Below are 27,761 nucleotides of genomic sequence, written 5' to 3'. Positions count from 1 at the left end.
GGGCTTCTGCCTTCAACAAACAACATCAGGTATTCTCCCGGCCCATGCCACCAGCATGGCATGTTTCCCTGAGTGGATACTGTGCTAGATCAGTGCTCTATCATCAGTTCCCCTATTTGTTCCTGCCTATTTTATTTCTGGCAGATTCAGTCCCCAAATTGGTTGTAAAATACAGGCACAGTGAAAACCATCAATGTGATTAAGGCTGGCAATAGCTCTGTTAACTGAAAGGGTTAAACCTACTTGAAAGTAAATATTAAAGTAGAACATCTTTTTAAAACAATTTTATTTTTAATTGAAAGATAATGGCTTTACAGAATTTTGTTGTTTTCTGTCCACATGAATCAGCCATATCTTTAAGGACATCTTCCATTAGTCATCATTCTGCAGAGCTTCACCATGAAAGACTTTATCATAAAACATACAAATACGTATCATGCCCCAGTCTACTGATGCAAAAGCAAAGCTTCTGCTTTGATTATGGGACCACTAATTGGCATTCTGTGTCATATTTTCTGCATAACCATACATATGATAAATTATTTGTGGTTTCTAGCCCAGTTTTTCTAAAGACCAAGAATTTAAACACTCAAAAACATTAGGCAATCTGAGCACAGAGTGCTTCTACATCTTTACAATTTCTTCCCAAATCTTCTGTAGGCATCTTGTTGGTATTTATCAGCGACTTACCATTATTGAAAATTTCCAAAGCACTCAACTTTATGATTAAAAAAACTTTACCCTTAATTCATCAGTTTTATAAAAATCAAATTATGAGAGATCAGTAACAAGAACAACTGACTGGGGAGTAAGTAACTGCTTTAAGGTAATCGCACGGTTCAACTGAACTCCTGGGGGGAGAAAAGCCCCAGCCGGCTAGCTAGCGGTCTGTCGGCAGCAAGGGCGGGTGCCATGGGCACAGAGCACCCATCGGTCTAGCTGGCCAGTTAAGCGGGGATTTGTAAACAGAGATCTGAGGCAAGGAGGATGAAAGGGAAGAACAGCTGCCTCCTGAGCTACAGAAAGCAGCACCCTCTTGTCCATTCCAAAGCCTTGTGCTGTGTGCCAAGTTGCATCTGACCTTGTGCGACCCCATGGACCGTGGCCCGCCAGGCCCCTCTGCCCATGGGATTCTCCAGGCAAGAAAGAACATTGCAGTGGGTTGCCATTCCCTTTTCCAGGGGACCAGGGATCAAACCTGGGTCTCCCACGCTGCGGGCGGCTTCTTTACCAGATATCTGAGCCACAGGGAAGCCCCTTCAAAGCCTTGTGGGTAGACACAAGGGAATCAGTCTCCACACCTGCTTTTAGAAACCTGCATGCTATTTTCATTTCTGTTTATCATTGGTTAGTGAGCAGGTGCATTTTTTAGTCCAGTTTGATCAGCACTGCAGTGTGCAGTTATCTTAGACTGCCGCAATAGAGTGACTGTCAAATTAAGGTTTTGGTGCTCCTTGATTGTTCAACATCTGAGCTTTAATAAAAAACTGAGAGTCAATTTCAGGGTTCCTAGTCAGTCACCATATAAAATGGAAGCATCAATATTTTGTCAATATTTTTAAGAAACATATAATAGGTGTTACTTCATCTAAGGCAATGTGAGATGGAAAGAGTATTTCAGGAATTAATACTCATCATTCCTGATATGATAAACTAAATAGAAATAGTAAGAGCAGGGAGAACAGTGTGAGAAAGGTGGAGTCTTTCCCCCTCTTCTCTCCTCAAAGATCTACTTCCCTTACAAGTCGGGTAAAAAGCAAGCCAGTAAATGACTGATTTAGAACGGCAAACTCTAGACAAGGTTATTTTATTTTGCTTATCAGACATGATTGTTCCCAAACCGTTCCGACTACTAGGCAAAGACGTTTTAACACAAAATGTACGTGGAAGGTGGTACGTTTCTTCCAATCCCCTAAGAAACTTGGGTTGTTTAAATAATGTACTATATTCCACTCAGTCTTCTGGTTAAAACATCCTCTCTAAAATATTCCAGATAACAAACAGGCTGAAAAGTGTTTCTGGATAATCAGAGAACTGGTCAATCTATGTCTTAAAAACAGTCAACGTTTTTAAAACGTTGTGTTTTAAAAACACAACTCAGATCGAACGCAGATAAAAATACACAAATACCCTTCAAAAGTAATTAATACTTAAACAAAATAGTATCTCAGAGCAGAGTTTGGGAACTGCTCCTTCAAGTCCAGTAGTGAATATTAATTTGCAAATAGACTATGCAATTAACACCCAGACAGACTTAGACTAGTCCAGCTTATTTGTCTCCAGTACTGTCGGTTAGGGCTCCCCTGGGGGCTCCATGGTAAAGAATCCACCTGCCAATGCAGAAGACATGGGTTCGATCCCTGGGTCAGGAAGATGCCCTCGAGAAGGAAATGGCAACCCACTCCAGTATTCTTGCCAGGAAATCCCATGGACAGAGGAGCCTGGGAGGAATCTTCAGTCTATGGAGTTGCGAATGAATCAGATACGATCAAACAACTGTCATTAACAATTTCTCCATTGAAGAAAAGTTAGGGTTAGATAAACTAGTTTTCTAAGCAAGGGTTCAGAGTCAGAGCCTAGAGAATTGTGTAGTCTATTATCACCTTGAATTCCCTTGTGATAATTATAAAATGCAGCCATTTCCAAGGGAAAAAAAGAAACAACAAAAAAACCTTCTTGGTTGTATCCATTTATTTTTCTGCTAACTAATGTGAAGACATTTCTACACTAGCTTTCTAGTACATGATGAGACTTGAGCTCAAACATCATAAACCATGAGCAATAAGCACGGTCCTCACACTAATTATCACTGTTCCATCTCCCCCAACAAAAAGCCAACATTCCAAACAAAAAAATTAGGCTTTGAACTTGGTTTCGTCACTTAAAACTTATGTTTAAATAACTGGTAGAGATGTTAAGTACTTCCTTAGATATATTCTGATTTTATGACATAATGACCCATCAGAAAATGCTCCAAAGCCTTGAATCCCATCTCACTAGTGGAAAATTACTATCAGAATAACCGTGTCTGATAACAATATCAAAAATACAATGGCAGAAACCATGACATTATATCACAACATTATAAATCAATTTTCCTCCAATTAAAAAATACAAAATGTAGAATTAGGCAAATAGTCTATGTCAACAACAATAGCAAAAGTCTTATGACAAAATAAACTCATTCAGGTATATGGGTGTATCTTTTGAATTCATTCATTCTTTAGAGGCCCCAAGAATGCAATCCCAACAAAGTTAACTCTTTAAGAATGCAGTGCTGCTGAGATGTGATGCCAAATTTGTCAAGTCTCATGGTACTATACTCTGAAATCTCAAATGAACAGCTGTCTAAATGCTGAACAAATTTAAAATATATTGAATTACTGCTTATTTTTATTTATATTAGTATTTAGTGGATTGGCAGTCTTCTGTCACTCAACCTCCAAATGTCAAATGAAAGATTCCATTGAGGAGAATATATACCAGGATACCACATCTTCACACAGAATGTGAACCATAGTCTATGCATATGTGGTATCTAAAGTTTAATCTTCTCTTCAAGCAATAATACAATGTGTTGTAACACATCTTTATTAAATTCTTACCATGCTATCACACCAGAGGCACAGTGGTGGACATAAATAAACCCTCAAGGAGTTTACAGTCTTGTGGGATACACTTCAGACAACTACACTGGCCGAAAAAAGCCAGCATCAACCCCCGGTCACACTACGAGCTACGCTGGACCTGATTAGACCAAACACTGGCGCCACCACCGTGACGGGATGAGACCCTGGGCATCTTGGGAGGAGGGGGCACTTATTTTGTTTTGCACGTGGGAAACATGTGAACTATGAGGGCCAGTGTGAGCTGTAGGAGGTCCTCTCCAAAGCCGCTGCCATTCTTTCCTCTGCGTCCCCTACAGGTGCCTCCCCTCAGGCAGTGGAGAGTAACCCTGCTCCCTCACACCCCAGGTGGCCTCCCTGACTTCTCGACTTTCGAGTCTAGGTCTGAAGCCTTGCCATTTCTATCCAAGTAACTTTTTCAGAGTGGCTTTGGGTAGACCCGTCAGAGAGCTGAATTATAGTTAATAACTTAGGTACAGAGAAAGGCCTAAGGACAGTAAACTATTACAGTAGTTCACGCAAAACATAAAGGATTGGTTAAAACAAAAGCAACAGAAAGAGAAGAGAGGACGGATGTCAGAGATGAGTAAAGCTAAAATCCAAAAGACTCTCCAATTGATGACAATTAAGGATTAAGAAAAAATAGAAGTCAATGTGGGTTCTGGTGCTTCAGAACCGAGACAGCTAAAAAGAAAATGATGCTGTCAATCAAGGTCCTCCAACAAATGAATGGCAACATTTCAAGTGAGTGGGGTATTGAGTGCCTGCTCTGGAGTTCTGTCCTTTTTAATCTGGCTGATATTCTGAAGTAACCTAAGCCTAGAAAACACTGACTTCCTTTGTGTCTCCACATAGTTAATGCTATCTATTCTAGTTATTTCATTTTTTTTCTCCTGGCCAAAAAAGATGTAGGACTCCTTACTAATAAATACCTTTCTAATAATTAGAAGCATATAAAGGTAAATTTGTAATAGTGATTTCAAACTAAAAACTTATCTACTTGAAAAAATTAAACTTTCAGATTTACAGAAGCCATCTCAATATAATTTGGATTACATTTGTGCCTTTGGTGTTCAGTCACTCAGTCTTGTCTGACTCTTGGTGAACCCATGAACTGTAGCCTGCCAGGCTCCTCTGTTCATGGATCTCCCAGGCAAGAATACTGTAATGGGTGGCCACTTCCTCCTTCAGGAGGATCTCCCTGACCCAGGGATCATATTTGTGTCTATCTGTGGATTCTTTACCACTGAGCCACCAGGGAAGCCCTTTTATTACATACTTGGTGGCATTTCAAAGTATCCACCATTAAAAGAAAAGTTACTTTCTACCCTGTCAGGCACATGACTTGCAGACCTGTGCTGTAGCAACATGTAATCCTGTCCTGCCTGAGCAGATGGAATACTGAAAGCAGACTGAGATCTCCTTGTCTGTCTCAGACTTTCACCTTGCATCCTCAGTCCCTAATCCTGTTAAATCTTTGTATTAAATGCTCTTACAACTGGTTTCCTTAGGCAACTGTGAACATAAAGAGAAACAGTAACATCTTTGTTCAGGGTACCCTAACTTTTAATTTGTAATTTCATATGCTATCTATACGAAGGCTAAGAATGTATTTACTGTACAGCTCACATAACCCTGTGAACTCACTTAGGCACACGGGCAAGTACTATGTCACTCTCAGAAGATCATGGACCACTTTACACGCTCACAAAATCATGTCAGGTTATAGCTGTAAGTGATGCTGCCAGAAGCATGATCAAATTCATTCTACATGTATTATTTAAACTGCATGGGTTTAGACCAGTGTTTCTCAACCTTTTGTCATTATAACCTCCTTAAAGATTCTCTTCATACATATTTTTTCCTAATCATTCCTCCACACAATTTTGATACTACATATAAAATGCTCATCTGCTAGGGACTATTATGTATTGTATCTGTGCTTTGCATTTCCAAAAGAATATGGGTTTTTTTTTTAATCCCCCACCCCAACATCACCACGGGCCCAAGAAACAATATTATCCTCCTGGGGAAGACATCTCCCTATTGAGAATGCACGCTTTATTGAGACTAATAATATGTTGTTCAAATTAGAATTATTCCTATAATCAAAATAAAACTAAGCCTTAGAGCATCTCAGAAGACTCATGAGGAAGAAAAGCCTGAGTCATGGCTGCTTTTTCAAAACTGCTGACTTAAAGACTGAGAAGCACAGATAAGAACTCTAACTTCCAGAACCTGCAAAACAAAACTACGAAACTCTTCCATTTTAAAGGACATCAACAGTCCTCCATTCTTGATGGATTTTATTCAAAGAGCAACAACTCATATAATTTGTGGCTAACAAGTAAAAAGTGGATTTAAAACCAAAAATATAAGTGGTTTTATTCATGAGGTTCTAGAGTTCAGAAAGGACAGTAAAGATAAAAATAAGAATCTGACAATCCTAAGCATTTCCAACACACTTAACTATGGAAACAGTAGCATTGACATTTGGTAGAAAAGAACTCTGAAGATATAATATTAAAATGAACACTATTTAAACAGAAACTATTTAAAATGAAATATCAAGAAGCGACTGTTTTCCTAATAGACTCAAAAAGTCTATGCTTATTTTTAATTAAAACTGTTCATTATTAAAGCTCAAAAATATATTTATCCTCAATTAATAGACTCTGTCTCCTTTCTCCCTCTAGCATCAGGAAAGCTGAGTCTCACGCACAGCTGGCCAAGGCAAGGGCTGCACAGAGAAGAGACACCACAGAGCACAGCCGTCCCTCTGACCCCACAACAGCCCACTGGCCCTGACATGTGTCCAGGAAGACTAGGGGTGGGGGTGGAGCGCGGCTTCCTAAGAGCACACAGGTCATTCTCAGAGTCAGCAAAAAAGGAGATCTGCCGCTACCAGAATAGGAAAAGATAAAAAAGGTAACAGATAAGAGGATTACGCCTAAAGCCAAATAGATTTACTGACACCACAGTTTATTAGGGACACAATATACTAAAAATTGCCATACAATCCCAAATTCATCAAAACATTACTTATATTAAGACAAAGAAAATGTTTTACAATTTTATAACAGATTTTTCTTTCAGTATCATTATCCTTTCATCCTAACTATGGCTTGGCTATATGAAAGCTTTTAAGACTTTAGCAAGACTAAACTTAAGACTTAAATTTTCTTTTCAAATTAATCCCTTCTTTTTTTGTCAGCCAAAAGAGATGGTAAGTTTCTTTAGTATTACTTTAGTGATATCTAAGATTGCCGGGAGAAATATCAATAACCTCAGATATGCAGATGATACCACCCTTATGGCAGAAAGTGAAGAAGAGCTAAAAAGCCTCTTGATGAAAGTGAAAGAGGAGAGTGAAAAAGCTGGCTTAAAGCTCAACATTCAGAAAACTAAGATCATGGCATCTAGTCCCATCACTTCATGGGAAATAGATGGGGAAACAGTGGAAACAGTGTCAGACTTTATTTTTGGGGGCTGCAAAATAATGGCAGATGGTGATTGCAGCCATGAAATTTAAAGACACTTACTCCTTGGAAGAAAAGTTATGACCAACCTAGATAGCATATTCAAAAGCAGAGACATTACTTTGCCAACAAAGGCCTGTCTAGTCAAGGCTATGGTTTTTCCAGTGGTCATGTATGGATGTGAGAGATGGACTGTGAAGAAAGCTGAGCACCAAAGAATTCATGCTTTTGAGCTGCGGTGTTGGAGAAGACTCTTGAGAGTCCTTTGGACTGCAAGGAGATCCAACCCGTCCATTCTGAAGGAGATCAGTCCTGGGTGTTCTTTGGAAGGACTGATGCTAAAGCTGAAACGCCAGTACTTTGGCCACCTCATGCCAAGAGTTAACTCATTGGAAAAGACTGATGCTGGGAGGGATTGGGGGCAGGAGGAGAAGGGGTTGACAGAGGATGAGATGGCTGGATGGCATCACCTACTCGATGGATGTGAGTTTGAGTGAACTCCGGGAGTTGGTGATGGACAGGGAGGCCTGGCGTGCTGCAATTCATGGGGTCGCGAAGAGTCGGACACGACTGAGTGACTGAACTGAACTGAACTGAACTGAAGTATTGCTGAAATATACTCTTGCTCTAAGGTGTGGCCTAAATCTGCTGTGAGTCCCTGCGCACGGAAGAGGTCTAGTCAGCGAAGGCTGTAGTCTGTGTGTAACCAAACTCAGCTTGACTAGCAACTGTAGAACTTCTGCAATCACTGTGATCCTATTTATTTTAAAATACCTTTAATAAAGTGTACCTAGTGAAAATAATGCATTACACTTCACAATTAGCCTTTTATTCTAAAACATATAAGAGGTGATACTCAACTTCTCAATTTAGATAATAAAAACTTATATTACCAAACTATAAGGTGGCAAAAATACACAGAAGAACTGTACAGAAAAAAAGATCTTCACAACCCAGTTGATCACGATGGTGTGATCACTCACCTAGAGCCAACATCCTGGAATGTGAAGTGGGCCTTAGGGGAGCATCACTACAAACGAAGCTAGTGGAGGTGACAGAATTTCAGTTGAGCTATTTCAAATCCTAAAAGATGATACTGTGAAAATTCTACACTCAATATGCCAGCAAATTTGGAAAACTCAGCAGTGGCCACAGGACTGGAAAAGGTCAGTTTCCATTCCAATCCCAAAGGAAGGCAATGCCAAAGCATGCTCAAACTACCACACAATTGCACTCATCTCACACGCTAGTAAAGTAATGATCAAAATTTTCCAAGCCAGGCTTCAGCAATATGTGAACTGTGAACGTCCAGATGTTCAAGCAGGTTTTAGAAAAGGCAGAGGAACCAGAGATCAAATTGCCAACATCCGCTGGATCATGGAAAAAGCAAGAGAGTTCCAGAAAAACATCTATTTCTGCTTTATTGACTATGTCAAAGTCTTTGACTGTGTGGATCACAATAAACTGTGGAGAATTCTTCAAGAGATGGGCATACCAGACCACCTGATCTGCCTCTTGAGAAACCTGTATGCAGGTCAGGAAGCAACAGTTAGAACTGGACATGGAACAACAGACCAGTTCAAAATAGGAAAAGGCAGACGTCAAGGCTGTATATTGTCACCCTGCTTATTAACTTATATGCAGAGTACATCATGAGAAATGCTGGGCTGGATGAAGCACAAGCTGGAATCGAGACTGCTGGGAGAAATACCAATAACCTCAGATATGCAGATGATACCACCCTTATGGCAAAAAGAGAAGCAGAACTGAAGAGCCTCTTGATGCAAGTGAAAGAGGAGAGTAAAAAAGTTGGCTTAAAGTTCAACATTCAGAAAACTAAGATCATGGCATCCAATTCCATCACTTCATGGCAAATAATGGGGAAACAATGGAAACAGTGACAGACTTTATTCTTTGGGGCTCCAAAATCACTGCAGATGGTGACTGCAGCCATGAAATTAAAAGACACTTACTCCTTCAAAGGACAGTTATGATCAAACTAGATAGCACACTAAACAGCAGAGACATTACTTTGCCAACAAAGATTCATCCAGCCAAGGCTATGGTTTTTCCAGTAGTCATGTATGGAAGTGAGAGTTGGACCATAAAGAAAGCTGAGCACAGAAGAACTGATGGTTTTAAACTGTGGTGCTAGAGAAGACTCTTGAGAGTCCCTTGGACTGCAAGGAGATCCAACCAGTCCATCCTAAAGGAAATCAGTCCTGCATCTTCACTGGAAGGACTGATGTTGAAGCTGAAACTCCAATACTTTGGCCACCTGATGTGAAGAGCTGACTCATCTGAAAAGACCCTGATGCTGGGAAAGATTGAAGGCAGGAGGAGATGGTTGGATGGCATCACTGACTCAATGGACATTAGTTTGAGTAAACTCCAGGAGTTGGTGATGGACAGGGAGGCCTGGCGTGCTGCAGCTCAAGGGGTCACAAAGAGTCGGACACGACTGAGCAACTGAACTGAACTGATAACGTGTATCTGGGTACTGACTGATTGATACTTGGGGTCAATTAAAAGTAGATAACTTGGTTAAATAATTGTCAATAAAAACATAAAATGTTTTTTGTAAATCTAAATTAAATGTCCCATTTTTAGGTTGACTGAGCACCTTTCCTATTTAAAGATAAATCTACGGTGTGAAATTGAGGCAGTGTTACAAGCACAATGATAGTTATGTAGTAAACAATTGACAGTAGGACACTATCTTCTAACAGTAATTACGTATCTTCTTCCATTTTAAAATACATGATCAGAGATTAATGAAAACAAGGTAAGTAAATAGAAAGTTAATTAAGAAAGAATATACTCTAAACAATAATCAATATTATTTAAATACAAGGTAATTTTTCAATAAAGCTACATATTTGCCATCGCACATTAAGCCTCTGCTGAGAGCTACCCTCACAGTTGTGTGGCTGCCCGTGTCCCAGCCAGGCACTGTTAGCTGTCAGCTCTGAACATGACACTGCCCGGCATCCGCGGTGGCTCCAGGGCAGACGTTCACCTGCAACACAGGAGACACAGGTTCCACCCCGGGTGGGCAAAATCCCTGGAGCAGGGCATGGCAACCCACTCCAGGATTCTTTCCTGGGAATCTCACAGACAGAAGGGCCTGGCGGGCTACAGTTTATGGGGTTGCAAAGAGTTGGTCATGACTGAAGCAACTTAGCACACACAGGCATGACACAGCCATGGGAGAAAAATCCATTCTTCAAACAGATGTTTTAAATTAATAAGCTGATTAAATGAATTACTGCCTTAAAATATATGATGGATCCAGAGCAAAACCATGAAAATCCAAAAAGTCAAATCACAGAAGTGGTCAAAGTTTATGAGAAGTAACACTATTTACCTTGGCTCTGCACTCAGACTTATTACATTTTTTTGTGGCAGAGAACTTTGCGTTCTTTGTTTCAAATCCTAGAAAAATGAACAGAAGTTTTTATTTTACTTTTAAAACAAGTTTCAAAATTAGCTGTGTAATAATACCTTGAAGAAAACATGAAAAGGGCACAGTAGAAAAGAAAAAACAAGCCTCTTTCCAGCTACATAAAGTCCATCCAAGTCCAAAGCAAACAAACCTTGTGTCTATGAATATGTATCGTGTATTTAGATTTTAAGCATAGCATGTGTTACAGGGACTGGAGTCCATAAGGGGTAGTTCTAATTAGTAACCAAATAAATCACAGTTCTAGCGACAATTCTGCAGAAAGTTTTACTATGTTCCTTTTGTGTCACATGCTTCATATCTTTAGAAACTTAAGTCTGACAAATAAAAAACAATTTTTAAATATCTGAGTTACTAAGTAGAAGTGTAAAGAGGATTGCAATAAAAAATTTTTTGAACCCTTGGTCCTTGCTGCAGATACCAAGCTCTTCCTCTCAGGGCATGGTCTGTTTTACTAACTCATCTGACCCTAGCGAGCTAAGGCATACATCATTCCGTTTTACAGAGGATCGAGGGCTCACAGATGTAACGCCCTCAGCCCCTGCAGAGGGGCAGAGGCGAGACTAACAGCTAATCTCTTAACTCCTCAGTCACTGCTCTGCTCTTACATCTCAACACTGCCCAGAGCACTGCTTGGACTCATAGGGAAACCAGAAGAAAATTTAGGATCATTCAAACGGAAATGCAGCAAGAACAGGTTCAGGATTTACGGCAGTTCACGTATCAAGGAGCTGTTCATTAAAGCTAAGGAAAATAAGGAGTATAAAGTCTAGTTACCTTACAATATCATCTTAAGTGTTCTAAAAGTCTGAATTTTTCGCACACCTTGAAATAAGTTCATTATTTTATTTTTCATGCTTAGATTTTGTCGGAAAATACACACCATAAATCAAATAGAGACACATTTACAGGAAAAAAGAACACAGGTAATTTATATAAAGCGATACAAATTATTTCAAATAATTTACAAAGAAATAATTATATTTCAATGCCTCTTTTTATTAAGCTTCTCACTCCCTTTCCCAATCCAAGAAGAAAAGAATCACTCATTTTGATTATGAAAATAGAAGATATTAACTAACCATTTCTAGGAAGGTATCCGAAGAGTAAGAGTCGTATGAGTGTTTGTCCTTCAAAATAAGCAGCAGTGCAGAATGTCCAATTATCTTCTTTAAATTCATCAGTGAATGAAAGAGTCTGTGAACCAAAAATTTTACTCATCTGAGAAGTGATTCAAACATCAGTATACAGTATTTTCACAACGATCAGACTTGCCAAGGGAGAGGGGAGAGGGGGGCGGACTGGGAGCCTGGCATTAGTGGAGGCAAACCATTACACATAGAACAGAGAGACAAGGCCCTACTGCACAGCACAGGCTATCCTGTGATACGCCATAATGGAAAGGAAAATAAAAAATACGTATATAACTGAATCACTGCCATGCGGTAGAAATTAACACACTGTACATCAACTCATCTGTATACAACATTTTCAGTTGTTTTATTTATGGCCAAACCACCATCATCTTCATCCTGTATTCAAACTAAAACCTATCATAAACTATCATGAATCTCTACTCTGAATGAAGTACTTAGGGAAAAGTTAATCAGAAGGTATCACTGGTAAGGATTCATTTCAATAGCAAACCATCTGGATACAGTTGAAACACATAAACTTATCCACACTACTTATATTCTCCATGAACATCATACTAAATAATAACAATAGCCAGCACGATGACCCCAATAGCTCTAAAGCATTCTACCAACAGCAATGAGTTGACGTTTCACTTTAGAAAAATCTTTAACAAGCACTGAAATAACAACAAAAGAATATATAAGATTAACTCTCATTCACAAGAACATTCAATCAGTATACACACTTCAAAGAATTTAAATTCCTAAAGAATTCGAATAGATATTTTGTTGAATTTAGTTTCATGTTCTTGTTCAAAAGAATTAGAAAAAAGTTTCTCACAGATCAGATAACAAACTTGTCTTTGTTCTTGTTCTATTTCTTTGTCACTGAAATTCTTAACTGTATTCAAACTGTGTGTTTCTGTCTGAGGAACAAAAGAGATGCTTATGAATCGACTGATTCAAGTTCAAATCTAAAATATAATCTTGGAACATTACCAGCTATTGGTGAAGCACTATACTTTGGAAAAAAACATGCCTTCCCGCCCTTCCCCCCTACCGCTCTCCTTGCCAAAGTCCCATCTTGTTTCTTTAAAGATTTAGAGAGCAGGTATCCCTAAGTAAACTCATGATGGAGAAGCTGGTAGAGAAACTTTTATAGTCATGCTTTCAATCAACCCTCAGATGTTTATAGAGGAATTACGTTATCTTCCCCAACACAGAAAGCAATTTTGGATCTGTGTGTTAAAATATTTTTGTTGATATTCAACAACAACAAATAATTGTACAAGAATTAGATAACTTCAAAGATGTAAGTGATCATAATCAGCAAGTTATTAATTAAGTGCATTTACATAGTAAATCTGTAACCACAGTATTAAAATCTTATGGATTGGAGTTCAATCGTCCAGCTAAATTTCTCATTCTATTCAAATATTTTACTAAATAATAGTGTTTTCATAAGACTAAAAGACCATATATATGAATGAACACAACTCAGTTACGAAAACAACAACTTCAATCTAAGTTTATTTTTATTATCTACATGGCTATCTTTATGAGGTTATCTGAACCTACAGAATAAGTCATGTTCTGCACCTGCTAAAATCTTATTCCTATTAGTGTTTTAAAGAGTCCTAATTAAACTGAATAAATGCCATGAATCAATGTTTGCGTCCTGAAGGCACGTACGTAGTCTTCTTATGAGATGACCACTGAAGACAGTGCATTTCCCAAATACTTTCTTAAGATGTATAAAGCTATTTTGCTAAAAACAAAATAAAGCTAAACCCTAGTAAATAAGTTTGGAGGAAATTGGAAAAAACAAAATTTTATACATTTCAACATTTCATCAATGTGGGATTGAAGTTTCCTCTGATTTCCCAATGTACCCTTCTCACACTATGAAACGAGCGTAGCAAGCACCAGCGAGGAGGCCGCTTTCGCTCGTTACCCGTGCTGCTGTTCAAGGGGCCATCACCACGCTTGCACCCACCAGCGGAGACTACGCGCTAGGAGCCTCGTTCTCACCCTCTGCTCATTCATCTCTCCTGCCTACCTTTATTACAGTTTCGCCATTGGCAGAATTCTTAATCTCTCTGTAACTGACCTCATTACCATCCCTTCTTCACACAGTCCCAGGATTCACTTTTAAGCTAAACATCCAGCAAAACACTGCCTAGTCTAATTCATTTTTGATTTCATGATTTTTATGCCATAATTAGAATTAACCTCCAAACATGCCATGATGTACACGTGCTCTCCAATTTATAATTACATAAACACTCAATCTGCTGCTGAGAGCATGACTGAAGGATCACCCTGAGAAGGCAGAAGAGAGGGCTCCCACGGCCTGGGGCTCTGATGCCCTGTGGAGCGGCGCACCTGGCCGAGCCTGGAGACGTGCGGGCGGTGCGTTCAGCTTCCAGGTACTCTCACTAGCAGCCAAAGTCGGCTCCTAATGCCCACATCTGCTCACAGACACATCTCTGCCAACATGTGAATCAACAGGAGTCAACAATTCAAGAACAAGAAATCACCCTATACTAGCTGCTCCTTTAGTTATAATTCTCTAACTTCTGTTTTGAAATTTCCTATTTAAAAATGTGTGTGCTAATGACTTGATAATTGTTTATGGCTTTTCAATGAAGCATGAAGGGCTGACAAAGCAGATTTACAAATGTCAAGTACAATGAGAATTACTGTGTCTTTTTTCTCTAAGATGCAATTTTCTATTGGAATGCTTTCATAAGTTAAAAACAACACCAAATACATGGAAGAACTAATGGCAGGCCTTCTGGAGAGGTCATGAGACAGAAAATATTCTGTGCAAAAGCCCCATGACCTGCACCCTAATCCCTTTCAGTACAGCAGCCAGGGAGAGAGCGGTCAGTGGAGGAGGAGGACTCTCCGTGTCCTCCTAGGAGCTCTGCTCTGGCCTGACTCCCAGCAGCTTCACTTTTAAACTCTTGAGAAACCAAGAAAACAGAAACAGGTGAAAAGAAAAATGGAGTATCTGACCTTACTTTCAAAAACACTTTCTGAGGGAGCAATAACATCCTTATCATCCAGTAAGTATCTTCCACTTTAAGCTCAGCTTAAACTCAGAACAATGCCAGATATATCTGCCACAAGAAAACTGAGAAGATATTTAAGGTATTACCTTGAATATATTTTTTAAGACTTAAGGCAACTAATGGAACCTCCAGAATATTTGTTACCAAGTCTTCTGAAAGGCAGTGAAAATATTATAACTACGAATCTAGTTAACACTATTACAATTAGTAGTATCCGCTGTAGAACAGTTTTTTAAGAATGACTTTATGTGCTATGTACATTTTCTACCTATGAGAATATCTATAAAAAGAGATTCACTTTTTAAATCTAAGAAAATCAGATTTTTAATGATTTTAAAATATTATCAAAGAGTAATCTGGAAGAAATACTAAACTACGGTGAAACAATAGGCAAAACTCCTCCTCCAATGTCAGAATCTCACCTGCACAGATCCTAACAAATGATAGCCTCAACTCTGGTATGATGATGGAAATCTCACTATTACAAAAGGTTATGCTTATTGGGAAGCACAGTTTACAAATTGCCCCGCTCTTCTGAGCCAAAGCCAGTAATCACTGTTTCTGATCTGCAGTATGAAAATAATGGAATTCTACCCCCTCATTCATCTAACAGACCGTCTAAGAGCTGAAGATGGCTTTGATGTCAATACTCAGACCATCCCTTATCACCCCAATTCTTTGTATCATCTATATATGACAAGCTTTCTCAGTTCTTCTACTTCCTGGCTATTCTTCTAAACGTAGTGTTTTTTGTCAGTGCCCCTGTTAAAAAATGAGGTATCCAAGAGTAAATGGATATGATAGGATGGAATTAAATAGCTATATAATGAAATGGAGCTCTGCATGGCCCTGGATTATAGCTATGATTTACTTGATACCAAATCCTTGGGCAAGAAGGCAGCCTCAATTACCACACTCTACTTGGGGAAAAGCGGGGTCAGTTTTGTAACAATGTTTTACTACACCATTTACAGAAAGGCACTACCATGCAAAGCTGGGATGGCCAGCACTTTTTGTCAAGAGATTTCTTTAAAAAATGATGGTTGTGAATACTGATGGTTTTTCTATAGCAACACTTATAAGAGATGTGATTATTAAAATCTTCATCAAAGATAAGCATTTTGGGTTGTCAGCATAACTGAAAATGTTTCTTGGCATGACATATGTATCTTTGAAATTGGTTTGATTTAGTGTGCTTCCCTTCAATAAAAATTCAGTATTACAATAAAAAAAATTCATCAAAAGATAAACACTTATGACCCCAAATTTTAAAAGATTTTAAGTTCACTTTTCAGTAATTACATTACCTGGTACCATAATCCACAACCACCCAATCTTTTGCAGTTCCTGTGATAGCATCATGATGTTGAAAGAGTCCCAAATTTCGTCTTGCTTCTGTCAGCATCACATAATGGGATGATGAAAGAAATTTACTTATCTTGTACTGCTTAGCTTGTTTCAGGGCGAAATAGTAAAGAATTTCAGCAGCCCTAATTGCATAAAACAGTCATTAATTTTTATTTCAAAACAAACATTTTAATTTACTACCTAAAAGAGGTATCAATGATACATTCTCAAACTTAAAAAGAAATCCATGATTTCAGTATGATCAATTTATAAGACAAATATTGATAATAAACATTTCTATAAAACCACCAAGGTATACACTTAATACATCTAAATTCTTAAGCATCAAAGAACACCATGTCTCACCATGTCTCAGTGATACAAGGGGAAGAAGTGAGTATCTGTTGGCAGCAAGACACGTCCATTGCCATGTAACGTATGAAAGCAGTAGGAACTAGGTAAGTGTTTCTGTCCTTCCTTCTCCACAGTGTAGACATACACCGTGAACTTCACCAGAAGGCCACTGACTCTCACCCGTACAGTGGAGCAGACGGTGGGGAAGTGCGTGGCCCCGTGAGCGTTACTAACAGCAAAGGAGGGGAGGGGTGGCGGCCTGACAGCTCAGGGACAGGAGCCGGCCTCACAGGAGAACGGCCACACACGCCCGCTACAGGGGAGTTTCAATATAACCTGAAGGCTGATAAGTCATGTACTGCATTCCTCACTTATTTTAAAAAGAATAAAAATACTTTAGCTTAAGAATAGTTTTGAGCAAGAATATGAGAGTTTATAACTTTCACCTTTAAATTTTTCCATCCAAGGATATGGTTCAGGATAGGTTTCTGAAAGGTTCTTTAAAAAGAGACACAGCTTGATGGAGTGAAAAATATAAGAAGGATCTTTATGACAAACGTTAGGATGACGGAGAGAAAAATCAAGGCAGCATGAAAATGTAGCAAGATATCAGGAAAAAAGAAAAGATTTAAACTGCTCTTTTTAAAAAAGAATTCCTTGGAATTTTTGAAGACACTAAATAATCTCTACTTTTTAAAAACAGATAAAAATTTAATATCCACTTTTTAAAATTACAAGCCTTCTTGACGGCATGAGACTCCCTCTCTTGGAATTAAGAAGACTATAAGTATGTAGGCAGACATATCCAGAGCAAACGCACTGAAGAGTACATATACATATAAATATTCCAAAATATTAAACAAGTGGATTTTAAGAATATTTTCTTTTTTGTACTTTTCTAATTTATACACCTATTTTTACAAATGAGTTGAGGATCAAATATAATTTTTCACACAATAAACTTAGTTTCAAATAAATTAATTATATTTTGAAATTCAAATTACTGTATGGTTTATTGTTTTATTTTAAAGCAGGAGAATTTTCAAACTACATTACCAGTAGTAATATATTCAAGTAGCACCTTAATTAAGTTCAATAAAATAAGACTGAACCAATACTCATAACTTTTTGCCACCAAAAAATACTTGACACTTAAAAAAATTATGCAGTGGCCCAAAAGAATTTCTACATTATTTAGTACTTGCTCTGTTCTTATCATAGATAGTTTAGAATAACGTAACAGATAACTAATATTCTATTGGTTAAGGATGCAGAAATATCTATATATACAAATACTTTTTTGTTATAAATATAATAATATACATACATTTGGCACATTAATGACTATCCCCTCAAACAGTCAAAGGTTAGGGTTTTTTTTAATAAGTTACTGTTAGTTTGTGGAAACAGTATCACAGAAACGGTAAAAATAATAAACACACATACCACTATACCAAAGTACAACACTTAAAGAAATTAATGATTTTTAGAAAAATACTGTCCAATATATACTTAATATCCACTAGTACATAGAAGAGGGTAGGTTTCATATAATTTATTATCTATAATACCAAGATTCATCATGAAAATTACTCATCATGATTTCCTATTTTGAACTGAATGGACAATGAATTCATCATGAAGGTTCCTCTCCTGGGCCACGCATATAGAAAAAGCCACAGGACTGCCTTGGGGAGGTTTCTGAGCGTCTGAAAACAGTGAGACTCAGCTGTTTAGAGCAGCGCTCTCCACTGTGACATGTGGCCACATGTGGCCATGTACATTAAAATTAAATAAGATTGAGACTTCAGCTCCGCAGTCATGCTGGCCACATTCCAAGTGGTCTGGTCACACATGGCTGGTGGCCCCTACGCTGCACAAACAGCAGAGAACTGAGCATTTCTCACTACAGAAAGGCCTACTGGCTAGTCATCGAAAAGAACTGGATAATGCAGGTGTATAGAGTGCTTTAATGTTTTTTCTATTGACTTTTTCTGTCTTCTCCGTATCAGTTTATTTTTCAACCAATCATTTTGCCTCCATCAGTTCCCATCTCTTAAATTTTCTTCTTTAAGCAGAAAACCATATCTATAGAAATGTGTTTTAAAATAAGAGCTGTGATGGAGTCCCCAGTCCTCCCAAATATGAACACAGCTGTCTTAGAGGATGGTCTTTGAGGCCTGCCCCCGGCGGCTGAGGGCCTGTCTGCCCCTTCTGAGCCCTGCTCCCGCCTCTGTAACCCGGCTGACCAGGCTCCCGGCCTGCAGGCACTCAGTGATGCCGCTGAACGCTGCTGCAGAGCGCAGGTAACACAGGGGGCCAGTCAGAAAAACAGAAAATACGGAGTACAACTCCCAGAAAACCTAATTACAGAAACTGTTTTTCCTTCAAGAGCAAAAGCCTTGTAAAAATCTGATTATTTCCAAAGATATAGCTCTGATTGCATTAAAATTTTACAATTACATTAAACACATACAACATAAATGCTGTATACTATGCAAAACTCTACAGACAGGTAATGATAACATAAAAGAAGTGAAAAAATAAATGTAGCTCTCTAAAGGTAAATGTACCTTAAATGGGATTCCAATATCCTATCCATTCGTTTGTAAAAGGGCCTGGATGTAAAATAGCCACTCCAGTAATGATCATCTCGGTCAGCATAAGTGAAAAAATCTCCACTTAGAACAGGGAATATTGATTGGCTATTCCTACTATTGGCTGAAGCTTCTTTTTCTAGTGCATCAAAATAATCTGATAAAGTCCCAAACTGTATCTAGTGGGGAAAAAAAAAAAAAAGTTACATTTCATTTATTCACACATTCATCTGTACCTTAAAATTACTTTTAGTGCTGAAAGGAAAAGTTCCTAATAAATATTTAAGGCATGCTTCCAAATTAGGATAAATATATAGCTCAGATTTACTTAAATGCAGGGGGAAAAGCACTCAGTGATTGTCTTTTACTTGCATCAAGTCCCAAAACACTAAGGGAAAACTTGCACGTGTAAGCAGTTAGAAGAGTTAATCAGAGCTACAAATGTGTGGATCTGAAAACTCCTTATCCATTTCTAGAATCTCCAAGTGTGCAAGGACTGGGCTACGGCATAATCCAGAGATGAATGGCAAGTAGGGGAAACAGCAAAGATAAAAGGTGTGTATTTTAAGTACATGTTACAGCAGTCTGGAAGAACAGCTTTGTTATAGCTATTAAGTATTTCCACATATCATATCCACATATTCTCCTCTGGCCTCTACTCTACCCGGTCTGTATTCTTACAAAGGAGAAAAGAGAGACTTTAAGAACAGCAGGTCATTTAAAAAAAAAAAGGACTTTCTCTACCAGTAGGTAACAGTGAGCAATAGAAGTAAAACAGAAAAGGGGATGAGAATTGCAAGGTTGATTGCTCAAATGAAAAAGTTTTTCTGACTAATGACTCAAATTACTGGTACATAAATCCATTTTTATGATCTCAAACTAGTCTATAAATCAGAGGAAAAAAGAAACATTATACAAGATCTCATAAACATATATTGAAAGTAGTGTTGCTAGAAGTAAATAGACAATTAAACAGGAATGTGTTCTTTTTAAAAAGATGATAATTTTTTTGTTTCTGATCTTATACATACACACACATATATACATGGTCAATGAGTTAATTTGTTTTTCCATAAGATGTAATGAAACCCAAGAGACCTTTCTGGCCAACCCAGTACATATATACACACACAGATACTGTGAGCCATTTTTGATTCAATGTGGCAGAAAAATAATTAAAGTAGTCAAAACCAGTTAGTGGCCCTCCAGCAGTTACTAAGAGCAGCACAGAAGCTGGATCCCGACGATGTGGGTTTGAATGCTCTCTCCACCACTTATCTAACACATAGTTTTGAGCATATTATATAATGTTTCTGCACGTCTCCATGCTACAGCTGATAGGATTCTAAGTAAAATGCTTAGAAACACGACTGGCAAATAGAGGTATAAGCTTTGGCTGTTACTCCACCACTGCAAAGGCAAAATATCAACTGGAAACACAACAATGATATTAGTTAGACAAATGTAAGTTTTCATAATCTGTGATATAATGAATTTTGTAACAGCAAAATGGATGATTATTCCATTCCTTATGCTTACATTAAAGAAAAGCAGCTTTTTCAAAGTTAACTTTTTACATTCATTTTACTTGGAGGATAACTGTCTTCCATGTTGTGCTGGCTTCTGCGGCACAGTGAGGTGAAACCCTGTGGGCACACACATGCCCCTCCTCCACCCCCGCCCTTGTCCCCCCCCCCCCCCCCCCGGGCTCATCACAGAGCTGGCTGGGCTCCCTGTGGACAGCGGCTTCCCAGTAGCTGTCTACTGTGCACATGGCGATGCATTCATGCCAATGCTCCTCTCAAGCTGCCCCACCCTCTCCTTCCCGCACTGTGTCCACAAGCCCATTCTCCATGTCTTTCTCTCTACTCCTGCCCTGTAATATGTTCACCAGTACCATTAAGAAAAGCAGTTTTAAACTATATTATCTACTCTAATCTTGGCTTCACCAAATAGTTATTTTTGGGCAAGCGAATCTATTTGTGCCTGTCTCCTAAAATATAACAGGACTAATTATGTGCTTACCAGAAAATGCTCAGAGAATTAAATAACTGTTAAAGCAAAGCACTGTACTAGAGGACATTATGCCAAGTAGATAAAGAGAAGGAAAAATACTGTGTGACCTCACTTACATGTGAAATATAACAAAAAATGAACAGCTCAGAAAAAGAGAGTGGACGTAGGGGCAGGGAAGGAAGCTGGCCAAAGGTGGCCGAAAGGTACAAACCCCAGTTCTAAGCGAAGTAAGAGCCAGGACTGTGATACACACAGCATGACGACTACAGTTAACGCTGCTGAACGAAATGTATGAACACTGGGAAGAGAGCAGATCCTAACAGTTCTCATCGCAAGGAAAAATTTTTTCTTCTTTTTTAATTGTATCTATACAAGAAAAGAAATGCAAAAAAGCAAAATGGCTGTCTGGGGAGGCCTTACAAATAGCTGTGAAAAGAAGAGAAGCGAAAAGCAAAGGAGAAAAGGAAAGATATAAACATCTGAATGCAGAGTTCCAAAGAATTGCAAGAAGAGATAAGAAAGCCTTCTTCAGCGATCTGTGCAAAGAAATAGAGGAAAACAACAGAATGGGAAAGACTAGGGATCTCTTCAAGAAAATCAGAGATACCAAAGGAACATTTCATGCAAAGATGAGCTCGATAAAGGACAGAAATGGTATGGACCTAACAGAAGCAGAAGATATTAAGAAGAGGCGGCAAGAATACACAGAAGAACTGTACAAAAAAGATCTTCACGACCCAGATGATCACGATGGTGTGATCACTCACCTAGAGCCAGACATTCTGGAATGTGAAGTCAAGTGGGCCTTAGAAAGCATCACTACGAACAAAGCTAGTGGAGGTGATGGAATTCCAGTTGAGCTATTCCAAATCCTGGAAGATGATGCTGTGAAAGTGCTGCACTCAATATGCCAGCAAATATGGAAGACTCAGCAGTGGACACAGGACTGGAAAAGGTCACTTTTCACTCCAATCCCAAAGAAAGGCAATGCCAAAGAATGCTCAAACTACCGCACAATTGCACTCATCTCACACACTAGCAAAGTAATGCTCAAAATTCTCCAAGCCAGGCTTCAGCAATATGTGAACCGTGAACTTCCTGATGTTCAAGCTGGTTTTAGAAAAGGCAGAGGAACCAGAGATCAAATTGCCAACATCCGCTGGATCATGGAAAAAGCAAGAGAATTCCAGAAAAACATCTATTTCTGCTTTACTGACTATGCCAAAGCCTTTGACTGTGTGGATCACAAGAAAGTGTGGAAAATTCTGAAAGAGATGGGAATACCAGAACACCTGATCTGCCTCTTGAGAAATTTGTATGCAGGTCAGGAAGCAACAGTTAGAACTGGACATGGAACAACAGACTGGTTCCAAATACGAAAAGGAGTTCGTCAAGGCTGTATATTGTCACCCTGCTTATTTAACTTACATGCGGAGTACATCATGAGAAACGCTGGGCTGGAAGAAGCACAAGCTGGAATCAAGATTGCCGGGAGAAATATCAATAACCTCAGATATGCAGATGACACCACCCTTATGGCAGAAAGGAACTAAAAAGCCTCTTGATGAAAGTGAAAGAGGAGAGTGAAAAAGTTGGCTTAAAGCTCAACATTCAGAAAACTAAGATCATGGCATCTGGTCCCATCACTTCCTGGGAAATAGATGGGGAAACAGTGGAAACAGTGTCAGACTTAATTTTTCTGGGCTCCAAAATCACTACAGATGGTGACTGCAGCCATGAAATTAAAAGACGCTTACTCCTTGGAAGGAAAGTTATGACCAACCTAGATAGCATATTGAAAAGCAGAGACATTACTTTGCCAACAAAGGTCCGTCTAGTCAAGGCTATGGTTTTTCCTGTGGTCATGTATGGATATGAGAGTTGGACTATGAAGAAGGCTGAGCACCAAAGAATTGATGCTTTTGAACTGTGGTGTTGGAGAAGACTCTTGAGAGTCCCTTGGACTGCAAGGAGATCCAACCAGTCCCTTCTGAAGATCAGCCCTGGGATTTCTTTGGAAGGAATGATGCTGAAGCTGAAACTCCAGTACTTTGGCCACCTCATGCGAAGAGCTGACTCATTGGAAAAGACTCTGATGCTGGGAGGGATTGGGGGCAGGAGGAGAAGGGGACGACAGAGGATGAGATGGCTGGATGGCATCGCTGACTCGATGGACATGAGTCTCAGTGAACTCCGGGAGTTGGTGATGGACAGGGAGGCCTGGCGTGCTGCGATTCATGGGGTCGCAAAGAGTCGGACACGACTGAGCGACTGATCTGATCTGATCTGATCTGATACAAGATGATGGCTGCCAACTAAACTTATTGTGGTAATCATTCCACAGTATCGGTAAGTCAAAACATTATGCTATTAATATACACCTTAAACATAAACAGTGACATATATCAATCATATTTCTATAAAATTATAAACAAATTAAAAAGTAAAGCACTTTAGAGAGTTAATAGCAAATCAACCTCTCAATATACTTTAGTTTATTTAATATTAATTATTACTCCCCAATCTCATTACTAGGAAGCAGAATACACTTACTAGGAAGTAGATTATGTGTGGACATACAAGAAATGAGGCTCACAAATACCAGGACACAGCATTAACTACAGACCCAATAGGCACAGATGAGATCAGAGGAGGAGACGTAGTAACAGTGGCATAACGGTCATTGAGGTAGGTGTTTTTGAGTCTCACTCTCCGCATCCATATGGGGCTTCCCTGGTGGCTCAGCTGGTGAAGAATCTGCCTGCAATGCAGGACCTTGGTTCGATCCCTGGGTTGGGAAGATCCCCTGGTGAAGGGAAAGGCTACCCACTCCAGATTCTGGCCTGGAGAATTCTGTGGATTGTATAGTCCATGGGGTCGCAAAGAGTCAAACACAACTGAGGGACTTTTACTTTCACTTTCTCATCTATGTAATAAGGGATTACTATTAGATAACAAAAATCACTTTCAGTTTCAAATTTTAGGGATCTGTGACATGCTAGAAAGTTAATATCAAAAAGAGAGCACACCCTTTTAAAAATATTTCAGTTAATTTTTGGTACTACCCAGAATGAAAATATTTTCTTCTTGGCAAAATCCCAGAGCAAAGTTGATGTAAGTGACCTGATGAGCTTTCTCACAAACTTAAAGGACTGAAATATAATCCTCTAGCAATGCTAGAGTAGTTTAAAAATAAATAAATAATTTAAAGTAAATTTTTCTATAGTCTCTTGGTAACTCAAATAAAGTATTTGGGATACCAAAAAATAACTGAACAAAAATATTTAAATGTTTTACACTAAAAAGCAACAAATAATCGTAAACATAACCTTAATCTTAAATGTAACATTAAACTCCTCTACCAGGACGACATAAAAGGAAAGGTTACATAGATTGCTAAATAAGTCATGATCAATGGCAAACTGGCTGACTGGGTTAGTCCAACGTCAGTTTCTCAGTCACCTAAATCCAATTGCTTACTTCTGTTTGTCCTTTATTAGAAGAAAATAAGCTTAACACTTTCAGCTTGATTAAGCAACTTTAAACATCTCACAGAGAACAGATACAACTAGACAAACAAGTTTTAATACACAGAAAAAAATGTTTGAAGATATCTAAGGGCCCTCAAAGCAGCCAGGATTTAAAGGACAAAAATTCTTGAAATAAAGGAAATCAATAACCTCAGATATGCAGATGACACCACCCTTACAGCAGAAAGTGAAGATCAACTAAAGAGCCTCTTGATGAAGGTGAAAGAGGAGAGTGAAAAAGCTGCCTTAAAACTCAACATTCAAAAAATGAAGGTCATGGCATCCCGTCCCATCTTCAAGGCAAACAGAAGAGGAAAAAATGGAAACAGTAAAAGACTTCATTTTCTTGGGTTCCAAAGTCACTGCAGACAGTGACTGCAGCCATGAAACTAAAAGACGCTTGCTCCTTGGAAGAAAAGCTATTACAAACCTAGACAGCATATTAAAAAGCAGAGGTAACACTCTGCTGACCAAGGTCCATATAGTCAAAGCTACGGTTTTTCCAATAGTCAATGTACGGAAGTGAGGGTTGGACCATAAAGAAGGCAGAGTGCTGAAGAGAAGAACAGAACTATCAGATATCAGATAGTAAGATCTACTATGAAGCTGAAAGTATGAAACTGGTTAAATAGACAAAAGTGAGTAGAAAGTCTAGACACAGACCCACACATAAATCCATCTCCACTCATGATGAACAACAGAGATGACACTGCATAGAAATGGGCAAACTATGGTCTTTTCAATAAATGGTGCTTGATACTCACACGGGCAAAAAGTATCTTGATCCCTCCCCTCAGACAATATACAACAATCTATTCCAAACATTATTAAAAAGCAGAGACATTACTTTGTCAACAAAGGTCTGTCTAGTCAAGGCTATGGTTTTTCCAGTGGTCATGTATGAAATGTGAGAGGTGGACTATAAAGAAAGCTGAGCGCCAAAGAATTGATGCTTTTGAACTGTGATGTTGGAGAAGACACTTGAGAGTCCCTTGGACTGCAAGGAGACCCAACCAGTCCATCCTAAAGGAAATCAGCACTGAATATTCACTGAATGGACTGATGTTGAGGCTAAAACTCCAATACTTTGGCCACCTCATGTGAAGAGCTGACTCATTCGAAAAGACCCTAATGCTGGAAAAGATTGAGGGCAGGAAGAGAAGGGGACGACAGAGGATGAGATGGTTGGATGGCATCACTGACTGGGTGGACAGTTTGAGTAAGCTCCGGGAGTTGGTGATGGATAGGGAGGCCTGGCATGCTGCGGTTCATGGGGTCGCAAAGAGTCAGACACGACTGAGTGACCGAACTGAACTGACTGATTTCCGACATACTATAGACAGACCTACATGTTGAAGGTAGAACAACAGCACTTCTAGAGTACAGCTTCATAAGGAATAGCTTTTCACGACCATGGGTAAACAAAAGTTTTTAAGCAAAACATAACAAGCACTAACCATAAGATTCCATTAAAATTAAGAACTTCTGTTCCTCAAAAGATAGCATTAAGAGAGAGAAAACAGAGGCTACAGAGTGGGAGATAACATTTGCATAACTTTAATCTGAAAAAAGACTCAATCCAAAATACATAAGAGAAATATAAATGGTTAGGAAAAAGACAGACGACCCAATCTAATAAAATAATCATCAAAAGACTTAGCACTGCTCAAAAGAGGATACCCAAATAGCAATAAACTTATGAGAAGAGAGTCAGCCTCATTAACTACTGGAAATACAAAATAAAACCATCACATCCATCATAAAAGGAGAAAAAAGCTCTGATAAGACGAGCCTGAGTAAGGAAGAGGAACCACTGAAACTGTCAGAGGATGCGACATCCAGTGGGTCTACTTTGGAATTTCATTTGACAATATCTACTGAAGTTGAACATGTGCATACCCAATAACCCCAAAACTCCACTCCATTTTATACCCCCATAAACTCATACACATACACTGCAGAAAACGGTCAATGCAGTGTTACTTGTCATAAACCAAAGCTGAAAACAATCCAAGTGTCCACCAACAACAGAATGGATAAATGGTGGTATGCTCATCAATATCACATGATACATGCCACATGTAACCCATAACATTAGATGAATTTCAAAAACATAATGTGCAGCCAAAAAAAAAAAAATTGAGACAAAAAATAACACATATTTAAGAGTCCCTTCTCATAAAATTCAAAAACAGGCAACACCAATCACAAAGATACAACCCAGAAGAGCAGAGTGGAGCAGGAGGTGGGAGGGGGGTTCAGCAAGAGGGGACAGACACACACCCACGGCTAACTCACATTGACAGACGGCAGAAACCAGCATAAAACTGTGAAGCAACTATCCTCCAATTAAAAAATACAAATGAAAGCAATGGTTACTCTTGTAGGAACTGGTAGAGACTTGGAAGACTAGAGATGTTCTACATATTGGATAGGGGTTACGTGGTGATTTTTTCTTCTTTCAAACGAAGTATATTTGGTTTACAATGTTATGCCAATCTCTGCTATACAGCAAAGTAACTCAGTTATACATATATATATATATATATATATATCCTTTTTAATATTACATGGGTGTTTTAAAAACTGAAAATATTCTCTGTGTACTTAATGGTCTATGCACTCCTATGTACATGATACATTAACTTTTCAAATTACTTTAAAGATTTTTCTAGTGGGCAAAGGAGGAAACAGGTAAAATATTAAAGACAGGATTAAATTCTTCAGAGTCATGCAGTGGCTCCTTCTGCAGACCTCGGAACCATTCCCCAGGAAGTTGTCTTTCGAGACGTATGCACGCGTCCCTCCGATCAACGGTCCCTGTGTGCACTTCCTCTTGGAGGGAAGCACAGAGATGACTTACACACAGGTCCAGTACTCAAGGTTTATGACATGGCTGAAATTCGGTTTTAAGTATCTCGAATCACCGTGATGTTTTATTTAAGCTTATTCATCTATTCAGTATTATGTGATTTTCCTTAATAAGCTTGAATTTACTTCCCACAGGTAACCGCACTTCCTCTCTACTGTATTCTCAGTGTGGTAAGTCCAACAGCTCTGATGTGCACACAGTACACTGCTGGGTAAGTGGCCTCTCACACAAGGTCCACGTGACTCTTGCTCAAGCCTCACTCAT

At 38.8% G+C, this 27,761-nt stretch overlaps 1 protein-coding gene across 1 annotated transcript in view; it reads right to left on the bottom strand.

The window, feature by feature from the left end:
- MAN2A1 (mannosidase alpha class 2A member 1) overlaps positions 1–27,761 on the bottom strand; it is a 208,106-nt gene that overhangs the window by 78,961 nt on the left and 101,384 nt on the right. The window contains exons 9-12 of the mRNA XM_055565880.1: positions 19,056–19,258; positions 16,089–16,271; positions 11,651–11,765; positions 10,473–10,540 (exon numbers count right to left, since the gene is read on the bottom strand). Of these exons, the coding sequence (XP_055421855.1) occupies positions 10,473–10,540; positions 11,651–11,765; positions 16,089–16,271; positions 19,056–19,258 (569 nt within the window). The remainder of the gene's footprint in view (positions 1–10,472; positions 10,541–11,650; positions 11,766–16,088; positions 16,272–19,055; positions 19,259–27,761) is intronic.

The sequence above is a fragment of the Bubalus kerabau genome, chromosome 1 (assembly GCF_029407905.1).
Source record: "Bubalus kerabau isolate K-KA32 ecotype Philippines breed swamp buffalo chromosome 1, PCC_UOA_SB_1v2, whole genome shotgun sequence".
In the NCBI taxonomy this organism is placed as follows: Eukaryota; Metazoa; Chordata; class Mammalia; order Artiodactyla; family Bovidae; genus Bubalus; species Bubalus kerabau.
Note: the sequence above shows the minus strand (reverse complement) of the source record. Positions and strands in the feature narration are given on the sequence as shown.